The sequence below is a fragment of the Sciurus carolinensis genome, chromosome 18 (assembly GCF_902686445.1).
Source record: "Sciurus carolinensis chromosome 18, mSciCar1.2, whole genome shotgun sequence".
Lineage (NCBI taxonomy): Eukaryota > Metazoa > Chordata > Mammalia > Rodentia > Sciuridae > Sciurus > Sciurus carolinensis.
The window spans coordinates 30,389,456-30,414,635 of NC_062230.1; the positions used below are offsets into that span (position 1 = coordinate 30,389,456).

Below are 25,180 nucleotides of genomic sequence, written 5' to 3' on the forward strand. Positions count from 1 at the left end.
TTCAATATCTCTATATACTTATTGAATTTCTCATTCATTTCCTGTACTGACTTCCTTAATTTATTCAGTTGTTTTTCTGTATTCTCTTGGAATCCATTGATCATTATTATAATCATTCTTTTAAATTCTTTATCTGGTATTTCATCCACTTTAATATTTTTTGCAGTCAGTTGCTGTTGAATTATGAACTTCAGGAGTCTTCGTGTGACCTTGCTTTTTCATATTTCTTGTAGTCCTGTGCTGGATTTTGGTATGGTGCTCTCTTGCACTCATGAGTAGGCCTTTTCCAGGCATACTCTTCTCGCCAGTGTGTCCTCCAGTGGTCTAGGAGGAGGCCTCCTTGTATGTGTGATATCTACAGCTTTTGTGTTAATTCTTTCTGATTTTGCTGTAGGCATGAATGGCCATCAGTGGGACCTGAGGGCCATTCCCCAGCCTTTCCTGGATAGAATCTGGTCGTTAGTTGGGGGTTTTTGTCTCTTTTGTTCTTTTTATTGAAGTGTCACTGAGGCTTGAGTGTGGTTAATTTGTGTGTGGAGCCAGTGTACTGTTTCTTGGCTGGGTTTAGTTCAGCAGCCAAGTCTCTTTCCTGTGAACTTGTAGTGCCCTAGTAGGTTCCCAGCACCTCACAGGAAAGGGGGAAACAAATAATAGCAACAGCTAAGGCAGACGATACACAGCAGTACCATGAGCCCTGGCGCCTACTGTGACAGCTGCAGTGCTAATTACCACAAAAACAGGAGTGGTGGGGCCAGCACTTGCCAACAGCAAAAGCAGTAAATAACTATGAACTGTTAAAGTAAACAGCAGGTGTCAACTGTGGCATCCACTGCAACAACATGAACGGTGGGGCAGAAGTTACGTAAACCAAATAGTTCTGAAAAATGGAAGAAATAGAGTTCATTAAGAGAAAAGAAAACGTGATAGGATAAAAGAAAGTTTAGGAAGTTCAAAATGTAAACAATGCAGAAGAGGTGTAGCAAGTGACAGCTATGAGGGGAGGAGGAGAGACAGTGGAAAAATAAAGGGAGAGAAAGAACAAGAAAATTTGTTAGCAGAAGAAAGGAGAGAGAAACGAGTAAAAACAAAGCAAAACCAAAATAAACAAAACCCCTAACTCTCAAAAGATAAGGAAATAACTTTCATAAAAATATGCTATCATGAGAAAAAAAGAAAGTTGTCTATGTCTGTGTCCACAAACCAATCTGCACAGCAAGAGTGCACGCACACACGGAAGAAAGACTTGTAATGAAACTTGAAAGAACTGAAGAACTGTCTCCACTGAGGTGGTCAAAATTGTTGATGAGGATGGATGGTCACTGCCTGTGCATGACTGTCCTTTTTGTTTCTTCCTGGGCTGTGTACAGAGTAGAGAGTGACTGGAGAGAGGACTGGGTTGTCCGCCTCTTCCTCTTTTTGTGTTGCTCACTGGGCTGCCAGTTGGAGTGACTTGAAACTGATGCTGTTGAAATAGCCCTCAGCTTCCCTTCCAGCCCGTAGGAGGAAGCGTGGAATGGGAAGTACCGTCAGTCGCAGTGTTTGTCTGGACAGACCACCTTGATGGACCAGGATAGGACTGCTGCAGAGTCCGGAGAGGGGAGTTCTGGGAGACCAGGGCTTAAGTCTGATCAGCCTTAGGGACTCTGTTGGGTGACATCTGCCCTGCAGAGATTTGGTCAGCACACTCCTTGGGCCAGCAGATGCCATTCTCTCTGGGAGTCTGGATCTCAGGAGCCCCCTAGGAACTCTACTCACGTGGTGGGAGAACCAACCCTCCGCAGGTCTTGCTGCCAGCCTTGTCCCTGAGTGTGTTCACACCTGCATGTTCAGTTTCCCCACCCTTTGCAGCTGGTCCCACGAGTCACATGACTTACAGGGAAAGCAAGTCGCACTCCCTCCTGTATCTCTGGTTGAATCTCCCTGGGTAAAATCTTCTCTGTCTGTTTCAGTCACTTTCTGAAAAAGTACACCTGGGTACGCCCTAGGCCACAGGGTAGGTGCTTGCCAGGACAGTATGCAGTGTTTGCTGGTCTCCTGGGCTTCTGGCAGCAGCAAGCTGCAGTGTGGCCTCCTCAGGCCTCCATTCTTTCTTGTTCTTTGTTCAGTACACCCAAATTTCTGAGACCTTAAGAGACTCTGACTGTCCAGTGTTGAATTTCAACGTACTCCCTCTTTCCCCACCTTGCTGAGAAGTAGGAGTCCTGGTGTTCGTTCGAATCCTAAACCACAGCACAACTGGAAATGCAGCCTTCCTTTAACTCAGCACCTCTAATCTCTGATTCTGTGAAATTCTTGACTGCCTCCTGCTAAATTGCTTCCCTCTGGTCCTCTGCCACCCTCACTTTGAGCCCAGGTAAGCACACAGGCAGGAGCATCTTTGGATCCCCTGTGGGCTCTTGTACTCCTGCTCCCTGGCTGCACGTGGCGTCCTCCTTGCCCCCACCAATCTGTCCTCCACGCTTCTTTATTTTCTCTCCATGTTCCCCGTTCTTTAGTGATATTGTCCACTTTTTGTTGTTGACCTTTTTAGATATACATAACGGTAGAGTTTATTTTGACATAGTATACATGCATGGTGTATAACTTATTCTAAGTAGGGCCCCATTCTTGTGTTTGTGTATGATGTGGAGTTTCACTGTGGTGTATTCATATGTGTATATTGGAAAGTTCTCTCCAATTTATTCCACTCTTTCCTATTCCTATCCCCTCTCCCTTGTCTTTATTCCTCTTTGTCTAATCCACTGAACTTCTTTTCTTCCTTCCCCTGCTTATTTTGTGTTAGCATCTGCATATCAAAGAGAACATTCAACCTTTTGTTTTGGGGAATTGGCTTATTTCATTTAGCATGATAGTGTCCAGATGCATCTGTTTACTGACAAAAGTCATAAAATCATTCTTTTTTTATGGCTGAGTAATATTCCATTATTTATATATACCACATATGCTTTATTCACTCATCTGTTGAAGGGCATCTAGGTTGGTTCCACAGCTTAGCTATTGTGAATTGAACTGCTATAAACATTAATGTGGCTGTGTCACTGTAGTATGCTGATTTTAAGTCCTTTGGGTATATACCAAAGAGTGGTATAACCAGGTCAAATGGTGGTTCTATTCCAAGTTTTCTAAGGAATCTCCATAGCTTTACAGAGTAGTTGCACCAATTTACAGTCCCAAATATTGCCCTTTTTTTAACTCAGCTGCAGACACCAACACTTATCTCTAGCTGTGCTCTCAGATCTGGGCATGCATTTCATGCTGTGCTGTAGGTCTCTCTCCCTGGCTTCCTTTCAGAAGGGTTGTTTAGGAGTCATATGTTACATGAGATATTTAACTATCACGACCTTTCTTTCCTTATACTGTCTCTGAACCATTTTTCTCTTGATTCCATTACTATAGATGATTCTGAGTATCCAGTCCTGGTTTTGGTACCAGTTTTGACTCTTCCTCTGTCCCCAGATCTGTTCCATTACAAAATCTTGATGATCCATCTCCGTGCTATTTCTCATGTCTGAGGTCTTTTCATTTTTGCTGCACATAACCTTATTTCTTAGCTGCAGTTCAGCAAACTTCTGACTGAATTTCTTTACTCCTTCAATATTCAACCCATCCTTGAAATCAGAGGTTGACAACCTTTTTTCTGTAAAGGGCCAGATAATGGAATATTTTGGGGTTTCCAGCCTGTACAGTCATTCTGACAACTCTCTGTCATTTTGTAGCTCCCAACCTGTCTTGAGTGTATAAACAAATGAGTGTGGCTGTGTTGCAATAAAATTTTATTTAAAAAAATCAGTGGTGGACCAGATTTGACCTGCAGACTGTGGTTTGCCAGCCCTGCTTTAAAATGCCACCTTGGGATAAGTGTTTTTTAGTTCTGCATTGAAAAACCCTGGGGTGTCCGGTCTCATTTACTATCTGTTTCTTATGTCACCTTGCCCCCACCATGAGCCCCAGCCCCCCATCAGCATCTTGCTCACTCTTCAGAACAGTGCAAACCAGCCTGCTGGGTGTGGGGGCCTGTTTCTCCCCTTGTCATTGTTCTGAGCTTTAAGGTTGCCACCACTGTTCATGACGACCGTATCACCCTCTGGGGTGCAGAAGCTCCGTGGTTGTGGCTCTCCAGTGTGATGGGAATGGATTTGCACTTTACCTTTAAAGAGCCCAAGTTTGTTTTAGATCAGCCACTTCTTACCACCACATAGAGCAAAGTAGCAGCTCCTCTCCTGACTTGTTGGCCTTTAAAGCAATGAAGCTATCAGTACGGCAAGAGGGAAGTGTATTTAATACTGTGCCAAGTGTTTTGAATACCAAACAGAGCTTGTCACATAGGAGGCATTAAATATTGATTTAACAAAAGAGTGTATTTTGACTGTGCCAGTGTTGTGAATCTTCTGATGTGTGACTCTGCCTGCATCACTGACCCTGCTTAACAATTCCAAACACTCTCGCGTTCTGTTTTTCTAGATAGTTGACTCTGGCCAGGCGTATCAGACCATCTCTGATCCAGCCCAACTTTGCTGGGTAGTCTAAGCACTCGTTACTCTCCTTACTCCCAGCCGAACTGGCTCAGATCTTCTTTAAGAAGTGCTTTGAGTCTTTCCATACCTGTGGTCCTGGTAGGATTTCTGCCGACTTGAATTTTCCCTAGGTTTCCTCGGGGTTTGTAGTCCACAATTTCACCTTCTCTTCCCGGGGCCCAGCTTCTGCCTCCTGCGTGAACTCTCCCCTGCCTGCTGCCTTCATGCCCACAAAGTGATAGTGTCCTTCTCAGCTCTTCCATAGAACTTGGCACCTCTCTGGTACACAAATTCTGTGTTGTACAGTGTAACCCACTTCTTCTTGGCGATTATCTCCTGGACAAGGAGTAACCTTGTCATTGTCTAAGTGCCTGGCAGAGCACTTTGTACGTGAGAGTTAACAGTGTTAACTTGAACCTAGTTCTAGTAGAATGCAGGTGATTTGATGTGCCGTAGGAGGTGGGATAGGATAAGCTGTTCTGTCCTTTTCTTTATTACTAAGGAAGTCTTGATAATTTACTTATTTATGTTCTGGCATTGTCAAAGGGAGAAAATGTTTCTCCATTTACCCTTGGAAGAAGTGATGACAATAAATGAGAAAACCTATTTGAAATGGTAGGACTCTTACAGGGACTAACACCAAAGTTTGCATTTAAAATATACTAAAGAATTCATATTTTGGAGCTTTTAGGTGGAGAGTTTCTTCTTAGGAGACTTCTTGGTACTTTAGTGTGATCTTTTAGCAGGTGTCAGTCTTGAACTCTGCTGTATGTTATTCCTGGAGGTAGCCATCCTTTTACTTTTCTCTTGCTTGTAAAATTGCAGTAGTACTGAGAGATAACAGGCAGTGACAGACATTATGGACATTTTGTTTGCCTTAGCATTGAAACCACTTGTTCATGTATTGTTCGTTAATTTAACAATAGCCATTGAAAAGCTGGTAAATATTTCAGGCTAGCTAAATACAGTCTGTACTTACAGGCTTGAAAAGCTAATTGGAAATGGCAGTTTCCTGTGAAGCATGAATAACTTTGAAGAGAGGTGTTGTTTACAAAGGGTCAGTCAGCAGTGTGACTACCCAGTCTAGCATGGCAATTATGTATGTAAATGAGTTAATTCAAAATGAGAGCACTCTCAGGTCTGCTTCAGACTTCTGGTCAAAATAAACTTGGGAAATGAATTTTCTGATTTAGGCACTTGCTATTAGTGACACTTTGGCAGTTTCTGAGTACTTAAAAAAGGAATCATTTAGGGGCTGGGGAGATAGCTCAGTTGGTAGAGTGCTCGCCTTGCAAGCACAAGGCCCTGGGTTCAATTCCCAGCTCCGCAAAAAAAAAAAAAAAAGGAATCATTTATATTGAAAAATCTTTATTTTAATTGTCATTTTAACTCACATTCAAAGATTGTCTCGGTAGAGGTGCAAGCTGGTTTATATATATCCATTTTCTATATAAACCACTTAATGAAAATGACACTGCTCGTCTGCTGTCATGATGGATCTGTGTGATGGAGTGCAGCCGGTTGGCTGTTTCTGGACCTTCCCCAGAGGTTTAAGGCCTCTCGGATCTGCAGCTTCCTGCGTGGAGGAGAACCCTCCGCTACCTTTTCTTCTAGTCATCCAGTCCTTATATTTGACTGTTAGGGATATGCCAAGGTTAGTCACCAGATCATGTTTCCCTGATCAATGAGGAAATTGGAAGACTTTTAAGATGTGATTATTACCTAGAGATGGGTTTTCCAGTTTAGCTTAAAGCCTGGGCAAGGTGTGATGGTTTGTTCCAGGGGACAGCTATGCACCTGAGCTGCTTAAGTCTAGTTTTAATACCCTGGGTATACTTGGAAAAATGTAACAAGGCATTCTCTGTATTTTTTAGGACTTAAATGAGTTTAAGGAGCTGACAACATGTGTTTTCCCCAGGTAGGCTTTCTTTAAAGCTTGTCTTTTATTGAAATAGTCATTGTTGGGGGGAATCGTGAACTGAAATCAAATTCCATGCGTGTATGAGTTTGTTATACTGCCATGTGTAACTATAAAACTTAAACAAAAAATAGTCATATTGATATTGTGATAAAAAATGAATTAGTCATTGTTATATATATAATGCAAACATACATTCTAATTTATGAAAACCAGTGGTTCAGTTCATATAAGCTGGGAAATGATTTAGTATCTGACTTTGAGGGAGTTGACTGTTTTCAATTTATGATTGGTTTTGTTATCCTGTTAAATCAGAATCTGAGCTGAGTGTGAAGGCAGACTGTGGCTCCTTTTTTTGTCACCCCACACCTTGCCCTCTGAAGGGCTGGTGGGGCTTTCCTGAAGTGGCTGTGGTCCCTCGTGTCCCTGGGATGTACCTTGGCCGTTGAAGTGCTCCATTGGTAATCTGCTCTGTTTAATGGGAACTGGCAAGAGATTTTTTTCTCCACTTTTAAGTCAGTGCCTTTGCCTGTTGGTGTTCTCCACAGTTGATAATTGCATCCTGGTTCTGATATGTCACATGTCTGATAGATGACACGCCTGCCTATCGAGCAAGGGTCTGTGTCTTAGGACCTGTTTGAAGAGGGACTATTTCTGTCTTAGTATCTAGTGTTGACATTTATGTGAAAAGAGATAGAAAAATACAACTTTCATATTGGCCATAGTCTCTCTTTTTCTCTGTTTAGTACTTTTGACTTTTGAAACAGAATAGTAAGAAATAATAATAGCATGAAATTACTGAATGCAGAGTTGGGCTCCCTAAGAATTTATTTTATACCCACCTGGTTGGTAGCAGTAGATGGTAACAATTTAGGAAGGTTAGACCTACACCTATATTTGAATCATGTGGGAACATAGAGGGTGTTCGAATTGCCCTTGAGGTTGATGTAGACCAAATGCAGGGTTCAAGCAAACCTGGAACTGGTTCTGTTAGTGTGTTGGAGCAGGGACTGTCCTGCAGCTGTGAGATGAAGTCCCTGGTGATAGGACTTGACACCAGGTTAATATAGCCGTGATGTCACTGCTAGCTTTAAAAAGGCCACCCTGCTTGGTTCCTCTGTCTACCTATAAGTGTATTATGTGTTAAGTATATTTTAAGTATTTCAAGTATTAAGTATATGTTGAGCATGTACTTAATAATTTCATACATTAAATATGAAATTAGTTTATGAAATTATTTTAAATATTTGAGTAAATATGTTTTGAACATTGATGTACATTGTGATTAACTTATTAAAAATTCTTTTGTTTTTAGACTCTTGGATACTAAATTGATGGCCAGCACACAGCCCTTTAAGGTAGTATTTAAATTTGAACTACCACTGATGAGCTGTACTCTGAAATTTTTTGAATTGCTACTATTAGCTTTGGAATTCTGGTCTATCTAAATGTCATTCCAAATATGTAAAAGAGGCTAGGGTTGTGGCTCAGTGGTAGCACACTCGCCTAGCATGCGTGAGACCCTGGGTTCGATCCTCAGCACCACATAAAAATAAAGTAAAATAAGGTATTGTGTCCGCCAACAACTAAAAAAAAAAAAAATATATATATGTACATATATATATACACAAACAAATATATATATTTACATAAACAAATATATATATAAACATATATATATATATATACATAAACAAATATATATATATATATAAACAAATACATAAAAGAAAAAAATGTAGAAGGAATAAAGAGAGAAAGGGGAAAAAAAAATGGAAAAAGAACCCAAATAGGTCAAAATGTGAACAGAGGTTGACTTTGACTAGTGGGATTGTGGGTTTTTTTCTTCTTTCTTCAAATAGAATTTTTAATATTGAATTGTATAATTTACTTTTGAGTGTGTTGCACATGTGCATAGTTTGTCTTTTCTTCATTTCCTTTTTCTTATTTTGCATATTTGGGACAAATTTTCTAATCAAAGAAATTTAGCTCATGGTATGATCATTTGCTACTTTTTGAAGAACTATTTTATATAATTGATATGAACACCAGAGCAACACAGCTTTTGGAAAGAAGGTCTGTAGGTGTTTAATGCATCTGTAAAACCTTCTTTCATTTGGTTATACTTTTTTTCCTGGTACTGGGGATTGAACCTGGGCCCTCGCACGTGCTAGGTGAATGCTCTACCTCTGAGCCACATTCTCAGCCCTTCTTATTTCATTTTGAGGCAGAGTCTCACCAGGTCCCCACGCTGGCCTCTAACTTGAGATCCCCTAGTTGCTGGGATTACAGACGTGCACCACCGAACCCTACTGTTTATACTTTTCACGGAATGAAATTAAACTTGCTTCTCTTTTGCATTAAATGAAAGATGACTTGCTCTCTAAAGAACACCAGGGGGCAGCACCAGATGCCTTTTGTATGTGTGCCCCAACAGTGGATCTCTTTATTGTATGTTGCCCAGTGCTGGAGCGCTGTGATTCTCTGCTTCCTCATTTGCAGGATATCATTAACAACACATCCCTTGCAGAACTGGAAAAACGGGTAAAAGAGACACCTTTCAACCCTCCTAAAGTTGGTAAGAATATCAAACATACCTGAAAACCCTCCAACTCTTTGTGGTAGCATGACGTGTACTGTAGAATAGAAGAAAGGTGAATGGCACTAGAACTAACTGTGCTGCACATGTAGATTTTGGCCAAGTTAGCTGTGTGCCCTGTGTTGAATCACTGTTTTCTGAATAAGAATGGTCTTTAATTTTACATGTGTCTTATGTTAATAGAGTTGGGTAGGCGTTCATTGAGAAGTTTGGCAATTAAAGCTTCAAGGCTTTTATTTCCTAGTGCTTGGAATTCTCCCAAAACTTGATGTGACCTTTTATATGGTGCATTGTTTAAGCAGAGGCAAAGAGTTGGTGGTTAGTTGCCAGGACTAGAATGAAAATATATTTTTTTGTCTAAGAAAGAAAAGCCCAAGAACTGAGTTTACTGATGAGATTAAAAGAGAGCTCCTGTGTCCTTTTGAGCCAAGTTAGGAAGTGGAAATAGCATTGAGGGAAATCAGAAGTCAGGGGGAATGTTCCTTGTGAGATGGAGGTGTTCAGCTATGTCCAGCCACTACCAAGGTATTTGGTGATTCTTCTGGGTGCTACTTACTTGGTCCTTTTAGCCTAATTATGCTGCAAACACTGCAATTCGCATTCCATTAGCTGTAGCCGGAGAACTTCTCAAGACATTGATAATAGGACTAATGCTTCAAAAATGATAATGGCAGGTAGTAAAGCAGCCAAAATTTGCTTCCCCTTCTGGGTGATCGTCCAAGAAAGAAATTAAGAACAGGGTGGAGTAGAGGGAAGAAAACCCAGACCTTATCTGCAATAATGTAATGGAAGTAATTGATTTGGGAAATAATGTATTTCAGCTCATGGTAGTGTTGAGGATATTAGGTGGCTACCATGTTAAAAGCCTTTTTTAACTTTAAGCCTCATATTTAATACTTATGGAGGTTAAAGAACTCTTGCTTAAACAGCATCATGTTGACATAAAGACAGTTGCATTCTTTTCATTTTCCATTCATATTTTTGATTCTGCCTCTTCGACTCTGATTTCCAGAATGATTCTAGGAAATAATTATTTACGAGTGATAGTCTTATCCTGTTATTTCCTCATAAATCTGGTATTGGGTAGAGAATTTAGTCTAACGCAGGCTTCTCTTCTCAAACTTTATCCTCGCAGCTTCTGTGTCTATCAGTGTGACAAAAGAATCACGTTATAAAATGATCTCTGCTGTGAAGTGGCCAGTGATCTAAGGGCCGTGTTACAGCAAGTTCCTATCTATTTTTGGAGTTGGTCGTGCTGTCATCTTTAGATCTTCAAGCTTGGAAACATACGAGAGGACATTATTGACTTGAGTTGCCAATTCTGAACTGGGTCTTACGTTTTTTGGGGAGAGGGCTAGCTGGGGTGCTTAAAGAGAGTGTTCACTGAGCATTTACCACGCGTGCGCCAAGCTCTGGGTGAGAACTTCCTTCCCATCGTGTTGAGGAGGTTTGGTTGTCATCTCCAGTTTACAACACTGGAGCTCAGGGGTGATGGACTTGCCTAGGGTCACACAGCAAGTGGTGGAGCAGAGATTCAGACTGAGACAATGTTACTCCTGAGTCCTGCTGTTAATCTTTGTTGTGTCCTGCTGTTATGATCTTGTGGAGGGAAGAAATTCCTTTTCCTGACCTTAGAAAGTAATCAATAGAGGAATATTTGTCATTGGGTGCGTTATACACAGTTGTGAGCAGCTCCCACCTTTGGAAATGTGCCTGAGGCATTTCTGTAGTCTGGACCAAGGCCTCATTTTCAGTCCCTCAGTTTTCTGTGTGTGTGTTAAGGTCTAATGTGGAGAGAATTAAGACAGTTTTTTTTCCTGTTTGTTGAGAGCGTTTTGCAGCACATGCTAATGCAGTATGGATTTGGTTGGGCTTTATGTTTAAACTAGTCTTCAGATGTTTCGTGATGACCTGGGGAAAACTATTTTTTCCCTTTTTCTCTTCAGAAAGTGCAGAAGGTTTTCCAAGTTACGACACAGCTTCTGAACAGCTCCACGAGGCAGGCTATGATGCTTACATCACAGGACTGTGCTTCATCTCCATGGCGAATTACCTAGGTACTCGCCGTATGTGTCTCTGTCAAACACGGGGATCTCAAGTGGATCAGCTCAGGCTCCTGTGACAAACTACCACAAACCGGGGGTTTAAGCAACACACCTTTGTTTCTTATGATTCTAGAGTCTGGGAAGCCCAAGATCCAGTGTTAGTGAGAGCCCACTTCCTGGTTTGCAGAGGGCTGTCTGCTCAGACCTTCCCACAGTAGAGAGAGGAGGAAGCTCTTGTGTCTCTTCTTATAAAGTAACCAGTTCCCTTAATTACTTCTAAATACCATATTGCTGTGGATAAAGCTTCCACATGTGAATTTGGGGAAAACAAACATTCAGTTGGTAACACTACCATTTCTAGAGGATCCACTCACCCAGTTAGAAATGGGAGGGTCTGAGGTAGGAGTTGGAGGAGGTGGCAGGGGAGAGTAGGCAGGGGGAACTGCTGGCAGGTACCTGTTGTCAGGTGCCTGACCAGTGGGAGTACCTTTTACCCTTGCGGAACCATACTGTTGATTTAAATGTGTGTTTTTTTCTGGGTTTTCAGTTTGTCCACATGACTGTGTATAATGCCCTGCTTCTTTTCTTCCTTAGGTTCTTTTCTCAGTCCTCCAAAAATCCATGTGTCCGCCAGATCAAAACTCATTGAACCTTTTTTTAACAAGTAAGTAATCAGAGGGACTCAATCCCTTAGTTCTCTCACGATGTGTGAGCCTAGCATCTTGGGATGACTGGAAACAGTAGTATATTTTAAGTCAATTATTTCTCATCTCAAGTAACTCATATGTTTTTGAAAAATAGAAATTGACCTTTTGGAAGACAATTAGATAAATATAGAGGCTAAAACAGAAAGAGAAAAGAAAGAAAACATTGGAAACCTTGCCAAAGGTAGTATGTCTCTTTCAAGTAAAAGAACTCATGGTTTTGGCATTTAAATTTTCAATAAGGGAGATGTGCATTTAGTTGGACCTAACCCCTAGCAAACTTTGCATGTGAAATATTATTTATGCTTGCATGGTTATCTGCTCATATAATATTCTTTCTAAGATGATGTTAGTTAGGCAAATGACTTGAGTGATCATCTGTGACATTTTGATTGCCACTGCATCCTGATTTCTCATCTGAGTAGGCCCAGTGAGTAAAGGTTTGCTCATACATCTTCATTGTTATAAGAAGTTAGTGTGATTTAGGGAGCAGTCTTGTGTTTGGAGCATTTTGAAGAATCTCAAGATTGTTATTTGAAGGTGTACTTTGTGCTTGTTTGGCAAAGCTAAGACTGAAGTTATGGGTGTGCTTCTCAGGCAGGCTGCAGTGTGGCTCTGTGTCAGACCCCTGAACCTTTGTCTTTGCCTCAGCAATCTTGCAGTGCTGGTGTTAGATTCTGTGTGAGCTGGGCAGAGAAGGCAGCCCACTCCCTCAACACCACTGGAAGAAATAGCTGTTTCCATTTTGGGTTGGTTATATCCTTTCCTTGAAGGAGATGGGAGGGGAGAAGTCAGGGAGGAGCCACAGACACCTGTTGTCAGGTGCCTGGTGTATATTGGAAGTTAATTGGTTGTGCTAACCCTTGCTCTCTTTTCTCAGCTCTTAACTATTATTTTGGGGGCAGTATTTGTCTTTGTAAACTTCTGGAAGTGTAGCTTATGCCATAGACCATGGAAGCCACAGGTGACATTAAATGGTTCAGGTCATGGCCATTTCTTATGTGTTTATGAACATGATATTAAATTTATTGTTCTACAGCGTTTTTCAAATGGCAGATGTTGACTCGTAAATATTTGAAACAACAAGGGTGCTTCTCCATTAAATTCAAATCCTTATAAAATCAGGTGATAGATACAAACTGGGTGAGATGCAGGCTAACATCTGATTTATCAGTTATGTGACCATCTTACACAGCAAATCAAAGTAAATGTTGATTAAAAGGCTTAGTTATGACTTTATATATGTTTATTGATCAATCTGATATTGCTAATACTGTGCAGGGCTATTTTTCAAAAGAATTGGACAGTAAATTCATTTTGTCATTTCACTTTTCAGATACTTTTGTCTTTTTTTGGGTGTTTTGAGATGAACCAGGGCTTCTTATGTACAAAGCTAGCACTCTACCACTGAGTTACACCCTCAGCCCTATATAGAAAACTTTATTTTAAAGTGGAGCATCTGTCCATTCAGATTTTTTTTTTTTTAAATCTAGATATATATCCAAAATTGTTGAATAGAGGATAGGATTCAGGAGTTGTCCTGTGATTTTGCACTAAAAGTTCCTGCCAAACTTAATTTTTTTTAAAGTTTATTTTTCTTTATAAAAAAATAATATTTTCTTTATCTTTGAAGGGAAAAAAATTCCAATAGGATTTGAAATGTAAAATAATTTTACTATTCTGTCTTGGAATAACTTGGTAAAATATAGTTATCTATTCTTAATACACTTAGAAAGTGGAGAAAGCTGTTGCTTCTTTCGACATCTTTATTTGCTTGGTGTTGACGTCATTTTTACTTATTTGCAGGTATGATTTATGATGTTGAACTTGGATTTTTTACCTTTTTTCAAGAGTCCCTCTATATAAAAACATTCAGCATTTGCCCCCAACATTATCTCAGGCTGGTAATTTCAGGGGAAAAAAATGCAATTTTTTTTTTCAGAAGATTAATGTGTTTTGGCACTAGGCTTTTCTAAATGTAAAATTAGAAAAAAAAAAATTACCAAAATATGCATAATCCTAACATAAATTTAGATGACTGTCAAATGTCTGTGCATGTATTTTGTTTTGTTCTCATCGGATTTATGTTTTAAAAGTAAACCATGAGGGGAAATAAACTCTATTTCTGTGGGGTTTTTTTGTTTTTTTTTTGTTTTTTTCAGGGGGTGGGATATGCTGGGGATTAAACCCAGGGCCTTGCACATGCTAAGCATGTGCTCTGCCATTAAGCTACACTCCCAGCCCATAATGATGTTTTGTTTTGTTTTTTTGAGATGAAGTCACTGTGTTGCTCAGGCTGGCCTCAAACAAGAGATCCTCCTGCTTCAGCCTCCCAAGTAGCTGGGACTACAGAAATGTTCCACTCTGCCTACCTCTACATTATTTAAAATTAGCATTTAGTGGCATCAGTTAAGCCTTTTAGGGAAGCTTTATTGAGTCAGATATTGAGAAAATCCCAAGACAGCTGTATGCAGTATGCAAAGATCAAATGTAACATAAAGTGTTGTTTTGTGGTGCTGGAAATGGAACCCAAGGCTTTATGTGCTATTGGCAAGTCCCGACCCAATATAAGGTGTTTTCTAAGCCACACTTGCTGGAAGAATGTCCCACAAGGATTTTGCATGGTGCCATTGTGTCCTTTTGTGGCCTAATTACCTCCCACGTGCCTCCTTGCTTTGTTGGCATCAGGATGAGAGTTGTAGGAGAGCTGCACCCTGGCAAGCAGGACCCGCCCACTGCTAATGACCATCCTTGTCGAGTGCCCTCTGAGTTTATATTGCAGTCTCTCTGATTGGGAAATAAGTTGCCTTCTTTTATAACCTTGGTCGGTTTCAATCGATGCATGGAAAACCAACTTTAGAGAAGAGCCTTTGGTCAAATCCTTTTAGGCTGAAAAGTTAAAAATATTCTCTGCTTTTCTTTTTGTTGTACCACAAAAAGCACAAAGTCCAACTTTTGCCTTATGTTTTATTAATAGTCATCTGTCTCTACAAGACACCTTGAACTCCCTTGTAGATAACCTTTTATGAAGGTTTTTGGGAAGACTGCTTTCCATTTACCTCAGTTCTTAGTAAGAGAAAGGAAATGAGCACATCTTTTTATTTTGGCTGTTTGCTGGGAGTGAGGGAATTTTAAAGGGAAAGGTGCATGCCTGCAGTTTCCTGTAGAGGTTCTGCCGGTTCTAGATGCAGGGTTCCATGTGGGGCGCAGGCCTCTCTGGGATGACACTGCTTTCTGTTCTTTGCTGCTGTGGAGGAGACATAACAAGCAGTGGCATTCTCTTAAATTGTTTCTTCCTGTGTAAGGAAGATAAAACTATTCACCTTCCATGGAGGCTGCAGGATTGCATGAGATATGAAAGGACCGGGTAGTTGTAGAACTCACAGATGTCTGGTGTGCTTTCTTTTCTGAAAAGATGGGAGGTGAGGTGGGCAGGGAGGACTGGGAAGATTTGGTCAAAGGATACAGAATTTAGTAAGAGTAAGTTTAAGAGATCTGTTGCACATCAGTGTGACTGCAGTTAGTAGCAGTGTATTGTCCACTTGAAAACTGTGAAAGAGTAGATTTTAAGTGTTCTCACCACAAGAAAAATGTATGTAAAATAATGTGTGTGTAATTAGCTTGCGCTGACTTTTCCACAGTGTAAGCATATTTCAGAACATCATGTTGTACATCATAAACATATGCCATTTTTATGTGTTAGTTAAAAAATAATGACAAATAGAAGAGGCTCTAACATGGTGGGGATTGAATAAAAGTAGATGTGCTCTGGGCTGGAGTGTAGCACATGGTAGGCCACCTGCCTAGCATGTGTGAGGCCTGGGCTTGATTCTCAGCACTGAAAAAGAAGTGTATGTGATATGGGCATTGTTATGTTCTTAGTTTAATGATATAGAAGAGGTTGTAACCATGTAGTCATAAACTTGGAGCACAGCAGCAACAAATACAGAGTGCCTACTCTTGCTTATTCCTGCTCTTAAATGTTTGCTTATGAAATGCAGATGAAGTTTGGGTCGGATTGATACATAATGACAGCAAGAGTGCTTTGATTTGGAGCATTCAGAAAAGTTCCCTTATTCCAGTGACTCTAATGCATGCATAGGCTTGTGGGAGGTTGTAGAGGTGCGTACAGGGGGAGGGGAGAGAGCACCGGTGGTGCCTGAAGTAAAGCCTGCTGCTGTTTTCTCTCCCTCTGTGCAGAACTGTCAAAGCTGGCAGCAAATTGGGTTTTTGTTTTGTTTTGTTGGTACTGAGGAGCACTTAACCACTGATCCATATCCCCAGCCATTTTTATATTTTATTTTGGGACAGAGTCTTATTGAGTTGCTCAAGACCTCTCTAAGTTGCTGAGGCTGGCTTTGAACTCTTGATCCTCCTGCCTCAACCTCCCAAGTTATTGGGATTATGGGCGTGTGCCACCACCCCTGGCAGAAGAAAGCATATTCTGATTTTGTTGGATGAAATTCTCTGTAGATGTCTGTTAAGTCCATGGTGAACTTCAGGATGATAGTGTGAGTCTAGTTTTTCCCTGTATTATGGGCGGTGTGGAAAACCAGGTGGGTGGTATGTACTTAGTGGAGTGTCCTCAGAGGGCAGTCCCTCCACGTGGACAGGAGCAAGTGATGCCAGTATACAGTGCCAACGAAGTGCTTTTCATAAAGAACGGCAACTTAGAAGTTCTCTAAAATAGTTCATAATTATCTTCGTAGCTTGTTTTTTTTGTTGTTGCTTATATTTTTGGTGCTGGCGTTGAACCCAGGGCCTCGCTCATGCTAAGCATGCACCTCCAGCTCCCTAATTTATGTTAATTTAAAAGGTTTTGTTGCAGAGTTGGGCTGTGAACTAGAGGGAAACACCTGCCCTGTGTGCCAGGTGCACTCACAGGGGTCGAGGCTGCCGGCGAGGCCGCAGGAGTTGGTAGGCTGCAGAGTGAAGCAGGAGACCTCCATCGTCTGTGCCGTTCCCATCCCGTCCCAGGAGCCCCTGGTGCTGCCAGAACCCCGGCCAGGGCAGGCAGGACAGGCAGATTAATAGCAGTGGTAATCACAGGGTCCTTCTTCCTACTGGTGAATGTTTTTATATAGAGGCCACCTTTCAGCTCACTGTAGGCACATTAGTGGTGAAGTTGGCATTCTTAGGCATCCTAACCTTGCATTGGTCCTGACTGGGAGAAGTTGGGCATGGTGTTTTCAAGACTGTTTAGCATTTAATTTGTAATGTTCAAGCATCAGCGATGTGCTCTAAGAAATTTAGTAGCTTAGCCATTGATCACCTTCCACTATGCAGAATCTGTCACCTGTAGGTAATTTCTGTAGGTAATTTCTGACACAGTCCTCACAGGCAGGTGATGCTGTCTGGCATTTCAAAGCAGAGGCACCTTCCTAGTGCTCCAGGAGTGGCAGAGTCAGGGGTAACCAGGTCCATCCTCGCTGAGACTGTTCTTCTGCCACAGCACACAGGCTCTGGAAGAAGCATTGCTGCCGTTGATTGTGTATTTTCTTACAAGACAGTGTTAGTCTCTTTGGAAGATTCCTTTTCTGTCTTTGGTCTGGGTGGCTATTCTGAAAGATGTTGAATTTGACCATCTGGTTGTGTGGGGCTAGACTCCTCTGTCTGATATTTAACAGCCTGTGGTTTACAGGCCCTGTAGATGTTACCTTTATATAATGCTTCATTTAACATTTTTATTTGATGTAATTTGATATGGTTCATTTGATGGAGACTGTTCCAATGAGCTGCTGGTTTTCTTTTCTTTTTTTTTTTCCCCTACCCTCGTTCCTAGTGTTGGTTCTGTTTAAGAAAGGATGCAAGCTGGCTTCAGGACAAATGTTGGGTAACGCTCTATTTGTCAAAACAGCAAGTGACTGGATTGAAAATTGTATCCCCCCACCTGAGTGAAATTAAAATAAGTGATGCCACAGTGACTCTCTTCTGGCCAGTGGTTATCCTTACTCTACACAGCAGTTCCAGTGAGCAAAATAAATGAGCTTATTTTGTGAGAGATGTTTGCATGCTTCCTACCCTGAAGATAAAATTAGTTTTTTATAGCACATAAATATGTATAATGATGAGTCCTTGCATAGGAGGTTCTTATGAAGTGCTTTTACTGCTGTGCCCTGGAGGAAACACCAAGACCATTTGCAAGTACAGTAGAGCCAGTAGCCGGGAAGGGTTTCAGTTCTCTATAGGAAGGCTTGGGACTTGGGGTGAGCTGCATATTAATTCATTGCTCAAATTGTGTTGGGATTAGATTGCATTACTGTTTCTATATCCCAGCCTTCAGTGGTATAAGAGGTTGCAGTTTTACTTGGATACCTCTTTTTTTTTTTTTTTCCCCCCCAGATAAAACAGGAGTGTAGTCTTTTTATTGGAGGCGGGGACCAGGGATTAAACTCAGGGGAACTCTGCCACTGAGCCATATCCCCAGTCCTATTTTGTATTTTATTTAGAGACAGGGTCTCTCTGAGTTGCTTAGCGCCTTGTTTTTGCTGAGGCTGGCTTTGAACTGACTTTGATCCTCCTGTCTGTCTCTGAGCCACTGGGAACACAGGTGTGTGCCACTATACCCAGCAAGAGTGTAGTCTGGATAGAAGTAGAAAGTGGCACTCAAAATTGAACCCAAGGCCTCATGCATTCTAGGTAAGCGTTTTACCACTGAGCTATATTGCCAATTCTTTACAATTTCTTTCTTTCTTTCTTTCTTTCTTTCTTTTCTTTCTTTTCTTTCTTTCTTTCTCTTTCAGTTTGGAAAGAGGGTCTTGCCAAGTTGCATAGACTGGGCTCAAATTTGTGATCTTCCTGCTTCAGACTCCGACACATAGCTGGGATCACAAGTGTCTGTCACTATACCTGATGACAACAGCAAATTTTTACTTGGGGAGTGAAATACTGTTTTTAGGAGGAAGAATAAAGAGATTGGGAACTTAAGGGTTTTACTTTTGGTATGGAGAAAGACCAGAGTAAACACTGTGCTTTATTAAGACATGTCATGACTTTAGAAGTGTTTCTGGATCATTCAGGCCTGTGATCATGTGTGCACATCTGGTGTTACATTAAATAAGACTGTGTGTCCAAATACCCCTGGGCACCCCTGAGCAGCACTGATTCCCTGGTTTTCCTGATGGTGGCCCTGGCGTGTGGGCAGATGTGACTGGGAATCCCAGAGCCCAGGTAGCATCTCTTTTGCACAGCACAGACAACAGGGTTGTCCTTGGATCCGTGACCACATGGCTCAGTGCACTGCCTGTTTTTCCCATTGCCTTGGTTTCACTGTCCCCAAAGCCCTTCCCCGGACAGCAGCCTTCTTTCTTCTGTCTGGGCTCATGTACCATCACGTGAAGCTGTACTTCAGTGAGCCCTTAGAGTATTACAAAAGAATGTTTCTGAGATCTTCACTCGTATCCTGAGCTCTTGCTTCACTTGTGCACCCTAGGAGTGTGGGAGGCTATCCTTGTCCCGGCCCCTCCTGCTGGACTCAGGGCTCGCCATTTACCTGAAGACTTCAGAAAACATTTTGGGTTAAAAGACAGAGGCATGAGGGTTCCCAGCAGAGAGAAGGGAGGGCGCACTTGCCTAGGGCTAGGGTGGGAACTGGGATCTGTGTCCTACTCACCCTACCCCCTGGCCTGGTGGCCAAGGGCAGGCCACTGAACATGGAAAAACCTGCCCCTGCATTCCTCCTGTAAAGGGACCCCTGCTTTCCTGCCTGTCCTCCAGACTACAGAGGGTCACATGAGGCTGAACAGGCAGTGGTAAATAGTGTCATTTTTAGTCATGAAGTTGGTACTTAAAAAAAAATTATTTTCTAAATTTAAACACAAAAAGTTGACTCGATTCCTCAGCAATAAAGGGAAAAAAATGCTGTTATTTTAGTGTATTTCCTACTATTTTCTGTGTCTATTTCATTTGCTAATTGATACCAGTGTTCCTCATTTGCCTTATTTTTCATTTATTTCAAAATGGTCTTTTGCTGTTTTGCCTGGGCTGGTCTCAGATGCATGATCTCAAGTGATCCTCCTGCCTCAGCCTCCTGAGTAACTGGGACTCTAACTGTGGGCCACCAAGCCTGGCTAGTGTTCCTCATTTACCGATTAATACTATACTAGTTATGTAAATTTGTAACTTAAAAATATATAATGAGGAGTTCAGAGGACAATACAACTAGTGGTCAGTGTCATGTGGACAGCCATCTCCGCCCTGTCAGGTGGATCTGCCATGGTTTCTTCACACCCGTCCCTTGCCAGTGGGCCTCTTCTTAGTTTGCCCCTCCACACATGGCATTCTCTCCAGGGCATGGCAGGACCAGTTTTTGTTTTTGAAGAGGTAGGGCCTTGCTGTGTTCCCCTGACTGGCTTTGAACTCCTGGGCTCAAGCAGATCCTTCTGCCTCAACCTCCCAAGTAGCTGGGACCACGTATGGGTGGTCGCCACTGCACCAACTTGTGAACTGCTTTTTAATGTGACCATCAGCTCACCTCTTTCATTCATTTTCTTCCTCTGCCTTCAGTTGCTGTACTGGAAAACCTGCTGCTATAAGAGGAAATTAAATATTTTCCTTCATTTCTGAATAAAACCAGTGATTTAGTCTGTAGATTGGTAATGCAGCATTTTGAAGAACTACAGTGCTCTTCAGCTTCCAGAGATTTAATTCTCCATGCAGAGTGTTTGTGAGTAACCTTCAGGACATGCATTTTTGATTATCACATTTGCAATTTTGTTTTTTTGAGCACGGCTGCTAAAATGGGTTAATACTGGCATTATTTTGCAATTTTTTTTGGTATTCACTGAACAACTAGGGAATGGTTCAAATAAGCCATAGTCCAAGGCAAGGTCTTGTGTCATCAGAGAATAACCTTTGATCTGAGTATGTTCCTTAGAGCAGCCTAGTGTGTTGTACGGTTGCCAGTGTGTTGAAGCTTGTTGGTAAGGTTGGAGAATTATAATAAAGGTCCCAAGTGTTTGATTCTTTGTATTATGTGTTTGGGTTTGCCAGTCTTCAGTGCTGCATTGGTGGCTAAATCTTAATTTGTAGCCAATTCACAGGAAAAGGTTCTAATTTTGCTAATGGGATGTCAAGAGTCATTTGAGTTATCTTTTTTTTTTTTGATTCTTCAAAATGAGAATGACAGCTGTCAGCAATAATTTTCCCTAGATTATCTCTTGCAGAGAATCTAATTGCTTGTCACAGTGTGACCTCCTGGTTTCAGGGAGTGGTAAAGCTTTGTGTTATTGCTTCCTGGATTTTGAGGTTGTCCTTGTTATTTGTTTTAATAGTTTTGTGCTTTTCTAAGTCAAAATCATTTAATATAAATAAACCATTAAGACAAATTATTTTGAAGAAGTCAGTATAAGTTATTAAGCAACTGACTGGGGAATCATCTCCAATGGTAATTAACAGCAGTGTTGAACACAGATTTCCTGTTAAATAGTGGTTCTCAGCCCAGAGTTTGAGTCAGTAACTCAAATTTGAGTCAGATGACAAATTTGAGTCAGATCATGGTGAATACCTATTATCTCAGTGATTTGGGAGGCTGAGGCAGGAAGAGCACTAGTTTGAGGCCAACCTGGACAACGCAGCAAGACCACGTCAAAAAATAAAAACGGCTGGGACTGTAACTCAGTGGTAGAGTGCCTGCCTAGCATGCTCAAGGTCAGGGTTTACTCACAGTACTGCAGAGGAAACCTGACAAATACCACAGCATTTGCTTTGTGGCATCTAGATTGTGAACTTTGTTGCACAGTTTCTTAGGACAGAATTCTGGTATAAAATTGGCCTCTGTATGGGAATTTTAATTTTAGTCTTCAGTAGAGTCAAATAACCTTTAGAGGTCAGGTAGGAAAATGGTATTTCATCAGAAAGCTTTCAAGAATGTAGCAGTACTCCCTCACAGTCGTGATTGAGTGTCATGACTATATTATAGCCATCTCGAATCTTCAGGAAAATAGAAATAGTGTTTCATGCACACGTTGATTTGAGGATCTTTTTGATGCCTGCAGATGAATGGCCTTCTGGGAGAGTGTTCTTAGTACAGTTCCCGGTGAAGGAGCACCCTGCTGTGTGCTGTCAGCCTTTCTGCTTGCCCAGTGCATCTCCGCTTTCGTTAAGATGAAACTGTCAAGTTCCCAAACCATATTTGATAAAATACAAGTATCAAATCATTCCAGAGAGTCAGCGCAGGCTCTCTGACAGCCAGTTTGGATGAGGGATGCGTGCATTGGAATGCTTTGATTTTCCTTCCAAAGGGCAGCAGGGGCACCACAGCAAAGGCTTGCTTACAGCATGGCAGGAGGAGGCAGGAGGGTTTGGGAAGGTTTACTTTGGTTCAATTCCGCAGACGCTTAGCTACAGTTTTAGAGTCAGTTTCACAATCGCATGGCTCTTTGCAGAGCTGCAGTGTGCCAAGTCACACTCAGAGTTGGTTTCAGTGTTCTTCCTGGGGTTGGGGCTGTGCATTTCTCCCTGAAGCCCAGACGGGAAGGTGGAGGCTTGGGGAAGACTGAGAAGTGCTATTAATAATTTATTGGAAAGGGTTTCTGTCTAAAAAGTATTGAGAAAACAAACACCATAGGGTAGGATTAACCAAACTTTTTGAAAAGGTATTTTGGATATGTTACCGGAGAGTGAATTTTTATTTAAATTAGAGATACCACTTAAAATTTGTATGAACTATTATAGGACAAATAGCCTACGTGTATATTGCTTGACAAAAGACATTTCTCAGAAAAAAATTTTAAACACTTACATGGTGAGAGAAATTAGAGAAACCCCCTTTTCTTTTTAAGGTTAATCCATATTTGTATTTGTAGGACAGTAGGTTTTTTAAACTCATTATTGAGCTCCCATGAACTTTATAAGTAAAACAAAAAAGCCAGGCGTGGCAACGCATACCTGTGATCCCAGTGACTTGGGAGGCTAAGGCAAGAGGATCTCAATTCGAGGCCAGCCTCAGTAATTTAGCAAAATAATAAATATTTTAGTAAAAATCAGGACAGGGGATGTAGCTCAGTGGTAAAGAACCCCTGCTTGCAATTGCTAGTACCAAAAAAAAAGAAAAAAAAATTGCATACTATCCTACCCTAAAACACAAGACTAATTCAAATGGCATTTTCAGTAGGCTTTTTCTAAGAATATCTGTAGCAACTTCCCCCTGGTCTCTCTGTTCTGATAGCCTTAATTTTCTTTTTTATGTTTAAAAAACCAGTAGTAGCAATAAGGTTGGCCACTGGTGCACTCCTGTAATCCCCACTATTCAGGAGGCTGGGGCAGGAGGGTTGCAGGGTCAAGGCCAGCCTGGTCAAGGTAGCAAGACCCTGTCTCAAAAAATAAAAAGAGCTGGTGAGGTAGCCCAGTCATAGATTGCCACTGAGTTCAATCCCAGTACTGTAAAGAAAAAAGAAAGAAAAAAGTAGTAAATGAAATTTTGTGCGTGCGTGTGGTTTTCTTTTTCTTTCTTCCTTTTAGTTTTGTGCTTTTTTAAAACTTAAAATTATACCCTGAGTTATTCGTGTGTTGAGGTTTTCATAGGGTTTTTTTTTTTTTTTCTTGATAGTTTTTTGATGGTTTATTATGGTGAAATCTTGAACTGTAACTTATTGACCTTGCATACTATTGAAGTTGATTTTGATTACTGGTGCATTGAATAGTGTAAGAATGACTATCTTGTTGGTTAAACATTTATTTTTCCCTTAAAACTTAGGGTGAATTTTTTAAATTATTTTTATGGTGCTTGATCTGTTTCATTAACTTCGTGTGTGTTTGTGTGGTGCTGGGGACCAGCCCAGGCCCTCACACATACTAGGGAAGTGCCCTCCCACTGAGCCCTTCGTTATATTAAGTTTAAAATAATTTTTTTTAATTTATTTTTTTATTCTGTGTCTAAATTTGCTAATTGAAGAATTGGAAATAATTTGAAGCATAACATTATTGAGCCTCCTACCCTTAGGCATGACTTCCCAGGTCTTTGCTAGGCTATGATAATGATAGCTGCCTTTCTTACTGAGAACCTTCTCTGCTAGGTGCTTCAGGTATTTTACTGTTTTCTGGCATTGTAAATAGTATTGATTAAATTGGACAAATCAGCTTACAAAAGCAGAATAGTACACATAACTTAAATTAGTGAACTAAAATAAATTTGGTTTCTTGGCCATGGAATTTGGTTTATTAAATTATAGGCCGTACAAGCTTTCAAACCACAAACTACCATAACAAGTTTTTTCTGACATTAAGAGAACAGTGTTGTTCATGCTGCTGGTTCCATTTGTAAACTAGATGATACCCTGCTTGGCTTTTGAATACCTGGTAATATTGTGCCTTAATTGTAGGGCAGTGAAGCCAAACTAATTGCTGTTGGGTACTTAGGTTGCTTTTTTAATTTGCTGTATAATGTAGTCTCTACCAGAAACACACAATGTACAGTTATCCAAGTAAAACTTATGAAAATCATCTTACACACAACAAAATGCCTGATATTTTGTCCGTAATCTTGCAAATGGAGAAAATTGAATGACATTATAGAAAGTTGTAATTAACAAGTATTCTTTAAGTGCCTTTGTATCCATTTTGGAGATATACATAAAATGACTGCTATAGTTTGTATTACTAAGATAGGTTTTTTAACAACGATTTTTAAAAAAAAATTTTTAGTTGTATTTGACACAATACCTTTACTTTATTTTATGTGGTACTGAGGATTGAACCCAGTGAACCCAGTGCCTTACACACACTAGGCAAGCGCTCTACCACTGAGCCACAACTCCAGCTCTTAAGATTGTTTTGCTTTGAACTTTTATTATGTTTTAAATGATGATAATGATATGGGTTTTTGAGACACTCACTCTCTTGAGACCATGTGGTTTACCCAAGAGATTAGCGTCTGTCCCGTGCCTTTGCATTTCATTAAAACAGAAAAGAAACTGACACTGTCATTCTGTCCTCTGCTCACAAACACCATTCTTGAGGGTGCCTTTTTAATTAGTAGGAGCAGGTATTCATGAGTTGGTAAGATGTTTTGTATTTGTTTTCTTACCATTTCTCTGAAGTAACAAGGCAGCTCTGCACAGAACTTTCAGCCTTTTGATGACTGATTTCACTCATTTAAGCTGATACTTATTGAGCAACAACTGAGGGGCAGAAACTGTTGTAGGTTCGGGATACTGCAGTTCATTGGAGTTTTTCCTATTTATTTATTTTTGGCACTGGCAATTGAACCTGGGGGTGCTTTACCACTGAGCTGCATCCCCAACCCTTTTTATTTTTTACTTTAGACCGGGTCTCGCTAAGAGACTGCCCTTCAACTTGAGATCTCCCTGCCTCAGCCTCTCAAGTCCCTGGGATTACAGGAGTGTGCCATGCACGTGGCTTGTTTGTCCTGTTTATGATAAATGTTTAGCCCAAGAGAAGAA

General features: G+C 40.9%; 1 protein-coding gene across 7 annotated transcripts in view; it reads left to right on the plus strand.

The window, feature by feature from the left end:
* The window catches only part of Parn (poly(A)-specific ribonuclease), a 143,609-nt gene that overhangs the window by 33,004 nt on the left and 85,425 nt on the right, over window positions 1–25,180 (plus strand). For all 7 annotated transcript variants that reach the window (XM_047532749.1, XM_047532751.1, XM_047532746.1 and 4 more), the window contains 5 exons: window positions 6,389–6,432; window positions 7,748–7,790; window positions 8,935–9,010; window positions 10,978–11,088; window positions 11,671–11,740. In XM_047532749.1, coding sequence (XP_047388705.1) covers window positions 6,389–6,432; window positions 7,748–7,790; window positions 8,935–9,010; window positions 10,978–11,088; window positions 11,671–11,740 — 344 coding nt within the window. The remainder of the gene's footprint in view (window positions 1–6,388; window positions 6,433–7,747; window positions 7,791–8,934; window positions 9,011–10,977; window positions 11,089–11,670; window positions 11,741–25,180) is intronic.